Genomic DNA, 6864 nt, shown 5'->3' with positions numbered 1-6864 from the left:
GCTGTGCTACTTTTACTCGTGTATTGCTGGCCATGGGGAAACTCCTATACCAACCAGTCTTGCATTACATTTGTCAAATTTGTCATCCATTTCTGTTAGTTTCAAAGCAGCACGTGGCTCTGACCACACTTTTGATTCAAATGATTTAAAAACCTGCACTAACCCCATACTTTAGTACTTAAGGAAGACCTTGAAGTTATATTCACAAGTTATCATAAAACAAACAGAACAGAAACAGTTACCAGATTAAAGTATTCAGTCTGCTGAACAAAATGATTGCTTTTATATTTGATCTGTATATATTTTTAAACTAATTTCAGAATACTGCAGGGTGCACAATCTTATGGAATAGGGGATTGTTCTGACGGGGACTGGTGCTAACGATGCTTTAAAATCTCCCTCCTCTTTATTGAGCTTGGAATCTTAGTTCTTCACTTGTTGTTTTTGTTTATTTTTTTCGTGTTAATTCAGAATATATGAAAAAATTTCAAATTCAAAACTACAGATAAATTTATTTGGTGGTGGCTACCTCTAATCAAGTTGAGTGCGTTTCTCACACTCTGTCATACACATATTATAAATTATTAAATCTAAATAAAATTAAATTTAAAAAAATGACCAAACCCTGATATTAACATTCTTTCTCTGTTTATGTAGAAACTGGTTCAAATGTTTAGAGTGTTTTGTCATTCTGAGTGCAAAATCTGCACTTGCAGAGAAATTATAAGTGTAGATGCAGCTAATAGGTTCCAGTGATGTTACAATGTAGGTCACGTGGCCCGATTGCATGTAGATTATGGGAGTTTGAACGAACACATTTCGTGGCTGATATAAGGATACATGCAAAGTGATTTGCGACTGCAAAACACCCATATTGTGGCCAAAATTTGTGTTTTTCATGTGCAAACCGTGACTAGCGGCCACTAAAAATGTGGCCTGGTTGACTGTCCTGGTAACACTGACAGCATTGACTTTCTCTACTATAGAAAACCATATAGCCGCTTCGATAGCATAATTGATGTTGGCTGAAGCTTTTCCAAATAACTTTATTTCATGCTGAGTGACATCAGCCGTAAAGACTCTCAGCTCCGCTGAAAACTTTTCTTTTCTGTGTGCCAAGAGGACATGTTTTTTGTTTGGTTTGATTTTCGTGCTCCACAAATCTCATACAGCGCTTACTGCTCTCTGTACCTCTAACTCACCTCTGGGCTGAAAGTGCGGCCGCTAAATACCCCGATGCACATGCGGCGCTCATTGTGATCCTCATTATCATGATTGCAGATCATTAATTGTGCATGTTGAGTAATTTGCATTGCTCTTAAGCTTACATAGGCCACAGTGCAAAATAATTGCCTGGCTGCTAGGCAATTTGGATTTTGCAGCCGCAATTGTTTGCACTACTCCTATCCTTACATTAGCCCCTAAGTGATTAGGTAACAGGAAGCAGCAATAAACCTAATAGGAGCATGAAATCCTGGACAAGTTCCACAGGGATGCAGAGTAAACATCCAGAGCACACACGCACACTGACTGGGGATGGTGCTGAACCACCTCAGCAACTAAGGTGACATTTCAAAACCCTGCTGGCTTAATCATAGCAAATAATGTTACTTACACTTATATTCATGACTAGTGTTGATGGTAGTAATATTAAATCACCAGTGATGTAAGACCAGATCTCCTGTAGTGCTTCATTCACCTATATAGCAGGCTCAAGTTTGTGCCTCAGCTGCCCTTAGCCCCCAGTTGTCAATTGCTGATGACCTCGGATGACTTGCCCTAGAGGACCTGGTTGGCAACACTATGAAGTGCATTATTAAAAGAAATAAAGATTTGTAAACCTAGCATCTCTTGGGCTGTCAAATTCTGTGGAAACCAGGTAAATGACTGCTAAATAATAATAATAATAATAATAATAATAATAATAATAATAATAATAATAATAATAAATACGTCCTGCATTGTACTTTTAAAGCTACAATACCATATAAATTAAACAAACTTGGTTAGCAAAAGTAATAGTTGGAAAAGTGTTAACGTTGATTAACTGGCCGCTTTATATAGAAAGAAGCTTAAATAGTATAGTATAATACATATAATACATATTTTTTAAATGCATTTGATATGTGTACATTGATACAAATCTACATAACAAAGGTGCTTTCAAAAGTTTAAAAAGGAAACATATTTTACAAAAAAGCAGTATTTAACTCCATCTTGGGGATCTGATAGGAATTTGTAATAATAATAATAATAATAATAATAATAATAATAATAATACTCCCAACAGATCTTTATGCAATTATACAGCGCAGTAGTATACAGTGTTATTATTCTCTCTCTCTCTCTCTCTCTCTCTCTCTCTCTCTCTCTCTCTCTCTCTCTCTCTCTCTCTCTCTCTCTCTCTCTCTCTCGATGAATTGAGAATATATAACCATGAATAACAGATGGGTCCAGAGGAGTGTTGATAATAACAGCAATACAATGAGAGAGAGAGAAAAAAAATCTGATTTAATACAAACTGTTAGAAAGTCCCCTTTACTATGAAATGGTAAAATACGTAACGTGGTTGTTGTAAATCTGTGTTGGGGTTTTAAAGACTGTAAATTAAATTCAACTCTTATATGTTACCTTTATTCACTTTGTTTACTAACTGTTGATGTCTGTGTTAAGGTGCTTTCCCATGAGTTAGGGAGCTTCTCTTCGGTTCTTGTTACATGACATAGATATATGTAATCCAGGCTAGATCGCTCAGGGTCTTTAAAAAAACGAACTGTCAGCACTAGTGATTTCCCAGGTTGGAAACAGGTGTCCTTTAGTTCTGCTGGCAATGCACAGTTGGTGCTGGCACGTACTAATATAAAGACGCTTTGGCAGATCTAGCCTACATTACATATCGTGCATATTGCTGCAGATTCGTGCAGGTCTGCGAGTCTACGACAGAGCAGATATAAAAACTAACAGGGATACAAACAACAAAGGAGTTCTGAAAAAATGTACTCTGGCAGTGGACGGTAATTACGGAAACAACTGGTTGACTATATTGACTTGAAACGATGTTCATTGCATGTTGTGTTGATGGAATACTGTTCCTTGTTATAATAATAGTGATTAATTTTTCTGTGTTCGAAAATGACCATTTAAACAGGAATGTTAATTTATAAGATACATGATTTTTAATTAGATCTACTGATAATTAAAAAAAAATGCTGGCGAGTGTTAGCAACCGTTTAATTTAGAAATAAAGAAGAAAACCCTGTGCGAAGACACTTTTACATGAGTTTAATTTTGAGTAGATTAAATATACTGACATATGGTGCAAATATCCATATTTAAACCCCTTTTTATGTTTGCATAACATACGAACAACACAACTCCAGAACGTGATAAACAAAATAGATGAAAGGCAGGGTTAAACTATGTGTTCAACGGCTATGCTTGACGCTGGAATACAGAGAGCCCAAAAGCGTTTGATGGCGCGGCGCATTTCAAAGCCAAAAGTGTCGCAGACAGACAACTCATCCGCAATGATCCAAAACGCACCCTGTGGCTTTAAGATCTTCTCCGGGCTTCACGTCCTACTTTACTTTCTGGCCCATCATCCAATTAGAATCTTTGACGCACCTTTCGGGAACGTCACATTGTCCAATAGCTGATCACAGATGAAAAGACACGTGAGAAGATGGCGCTAGTGTCCATGAGCAGAGTGTTGTGGAGACAAGCAGCGCTGTAAGTTTGAATTTCTTAGCTGTGTAATGTCTTACAACAGAATTGTTTAAATTGTTGGTCTCAGTAAATATATTCCTCTCCCTGCACACGTTCTCAGTGTAAACGCTTTAGTGGATAGACAAACTAGGTTGCACAAGTCTCCTCATTATAACTGTATTTGACATTGATTGGAATGTGGTTGTTTATAAACAGGTATGCGTTGTGCACAGGTCTTTAATTATAACAAGAAGGTTAACGTGTTAGTATTGTAAACAGCCTTTGTTCAATTCACGCAACATAGTTAATTTTAACTATTTAAGAGTACTGCTGGAAGGGAAAGTACGCTAGCAGTAGCCTCCTATTGAGACAGAATTTGCAGTCGGTATTAATGGCCCAGTGAACTCTGCAAGGAATTGTTTAACTCCATTTATTTTTCACTCTTTTACTTTTGACCAGTTTTCTGTTCCAATCAGTTTTTGAAGCAGGCCTATTTACACCAATGTCTGCAAAAGCCAGATCCATCAGCCCACCTCTGCATGTATTAGAATCTAAAGTTAGAGACAAAAGTTCTGTTCAATTAAATTTAACTAGGGACATTTAATAAGAGGTGAGTCTGCCAAATTACTTCACTCCCTCCTTCAGGCACCCTGTAACACCAGTAAGGGTGGTAGGCAGTGTTTTGATTGCCCTCGTGACAACATTATGTATCACAACATACACATACATAGCTGATTTGACTGTACAGGATTTATTGTTTCCTGTTATATGCATTATGAACCTTCCAGACAGTGGGTGTAATTCCAGCAAAAAATTAGATTACAGTACCTATTAGACAGATCCCAATTTCTTATTTAGAATAATCTAAAAGCAACTTAATATAGTTGCAAAGTAATAGCAACTTCAAATGAACTGGCAGCAGTAGGGCATTAAAATCCATTGATACATACAGGGCGATTAGAAAGTAAGTTTACCACATCAATGCACCATATCTCATGTGGTAAACATATTTTCTAATCACCCTGTAAATTGCAGCAATAATTCAGGAGAGAAAAAAAAAATCGATTGTGTTGTTGGAACAGACACATTTTAGCAAATCAACAGTTAATTATGTCGACCTGCTTGGTACAGTTCTCTTCCTCAATTTCCCCAGTACTGTACATTGTTAGTTTTGTACATCTGTACCTAATTTATTAGAGAAACTTAATGAGAAACTTCAAACAGTTTAAATGTCAATTACTAAGAAAGCAGGGTTTTAAAGTTCCAGTAATCTGTCCATATTGGTCATCGCAACATGGTCCCAGATGGATTTAATTCAAGCCATCTGATTTTCCAGAGGTGCAATTATGAAGGTCTTGCTAATCATCAGTGTGAAGTAACTGTCACGCCATGCTGGAGTCTATTTGGTGTGCAGCTGAGGTGGGTGAATGCTACATGTAGGTGTTTATCACTGTATTAAGGCCCAGGCATAATGCAAATATATTAAAACGCAACAAATGTTGCCAATTAGCTAGGTGAACATTCTGTACATTTTGAGTTAAATAAAATGGGGGGGAAAAATCCCTTATACATTAAGTTTTTAGATAAATGGGTTTCTATGACAAGCTTATCATTATCATACATATAAAAGTAATTTCTTTATGAAGATTAAAGGAAGGTAGAGCGAATGTGCTGCTTCAAGTTAAGCACAGTCATTGCCTTGAGAATGTTAAAAAAAACATATTGATCTTAGCTGTAGCCTTTGATTATATAAAGTATTGGAAAAATTGATATGAAAAAAAGAAGACAAGCTTGAACAGACTATGTGTGCTGGCTTTCAGTTATCCTTAACAAAAGCTTCAATTGTAAACGTAGAAATTCCTCTTTGTTAACTAACGCTAGAGCTTCCAGTTTGCAGCAGGCTGCATTATGTCAGAAACACCATCATGTCAGAGATACAACAGCATCCAAAAGGAAAAACTGACTGCTGTTATGAAGTCGACAAGTGATGAAAGTAGCCCTGAGGTTGCCAATTAGAAAGCCAAGGCCTGGAACTGATAAGTTAATGGGCAGTTTCCTATTTTCAGGCCTGCTAAAGCTTTACAGCACAGGTTATAAAAATCAGAAGTCTAATCTATTTTTATAACATTTCCAATTAAGAACAATCGCATAAGCTATTGCTGACATTTGCCAGTTAAGGTTAAACATGTAACAGTAGCATTTTAAATTAATCATAGACAAATTTCCTATAACTGGGGCCTATAGAAATTCACTACAGAATTTGCACGAACTGACTAACCTGCAGTTCAGTTATATACTACTGGCTAATTAAAGCATTACCTAATAAAGGGGGACAATTGTGGCCATTGATAGTTAGTGCAGGCTTCTAGCTTCTTGAATCCTAATATTTACCTCTTTACCTCTTTTTAATATAACTACCCCATCCCACTTCTTTACACTAAAGGCTTATTCCATAAAGTTTATTGGAAAAAATAATTTCAGGCAAATTCGGGTTCCGGTTGTTGGGTTCTGTTCATCAACGTGTCGGTTTTGAGTTTTCGTGTTGTTTTTTTTCTGTCCATTTTTTTTAAACAGAACCCAAAAAGTAGAAGTGTTACATATATTTTTTTCTTGTTCTAAAACTGAGGTTTGGTAAGCCTTTTCTTGTTAATGAATGAATTTGCTCGCTGTCTCTCTGTAAAAATAAACAAATGGTAATAATAATAATTTGAATGACGTTTTCTCAGAAGAAAAAAGAGGAGAGGGTATAGTTAGCTTCTATATCCATATAGCCTACAAACCAGCAACCTAGCCAAACTGTATTGCTTATCTGTGAAAATGTCTGTTTAGAACAACCTACGTTTAAAATATATATATTTTTTAAAATGGGACACAATTTTATAATTTATGAATAGGTCTAACTTATATTTTTCAAATGAGAAGTGTAGCCAAGTGTCAGAAAGTGGTATGCATACCAAAATGTGACCTGTGTAATGTCATAGCATGAGTGTAATAACATGCTTACCAGTTTTTAATGTGTCTTTGCATCCATTCCAATCCAGTGGTGTGCTGGTGCAAAGCTGCGCTTTGGTAGTTCAAACAATATTCCCACCTATACGTGTTTTATAACAGCTTTAAAATGTCTGAAATAATTTCAAATTTCTATTGTTGTTTTGATTT

At 36.2% G+C, this 6864-nt stretch overlaps 1 protein-coding gene across 2 annotated transcripts in view; it reads left to right on the top strand.

Annotated features, from left to right (window-relative positions):
* The first annotated feature begins 2882 nt into the window (after positions 1 to 2882).
* clybl (citrate lyase beta like) overlaps positions 2883 to 6864 on the top strand; it is a 69544-nt gene continuing 65562 nt past the window's right edge. The window contains exon 1 of one of the 2 annotated variants that reach the window (XM_034923399.2): positions 2883 to 3014. In XM_034923399.2, the coding sequence (XP_034779290.2) occupies positions 2995 to 3014 (20 nt within the window). In that variant the 5' untranslated portion in view covers positions 2883 to 2994. Of the gene's footprint in view, positions 3015 to 3619; positions 3730 to 6864 lie in introns of those variants that run through there. The other variant, XM_034923398.2, reaches the window with a different exon arrangement.

The sequence above is a fragment of the Acipenser ruthenus genome, chromosome 9 (genome assembly GCF_902713425.1).
Source record: "Acipenser ruthenus chromosome 9, fAciRut3.2 maternal haplotype, whole genome shotgun sequence".
Classification (NCBI taxonomy): Eukaryota; Metazoa; Chordata; class Actinopteri; order Acipenseriformes; family Acipenseridae; genus Acipenser; species Acipenser ruthenus.
This window is presented reverse-complemented; position numbering and strand designations above follow the sequence as displayed.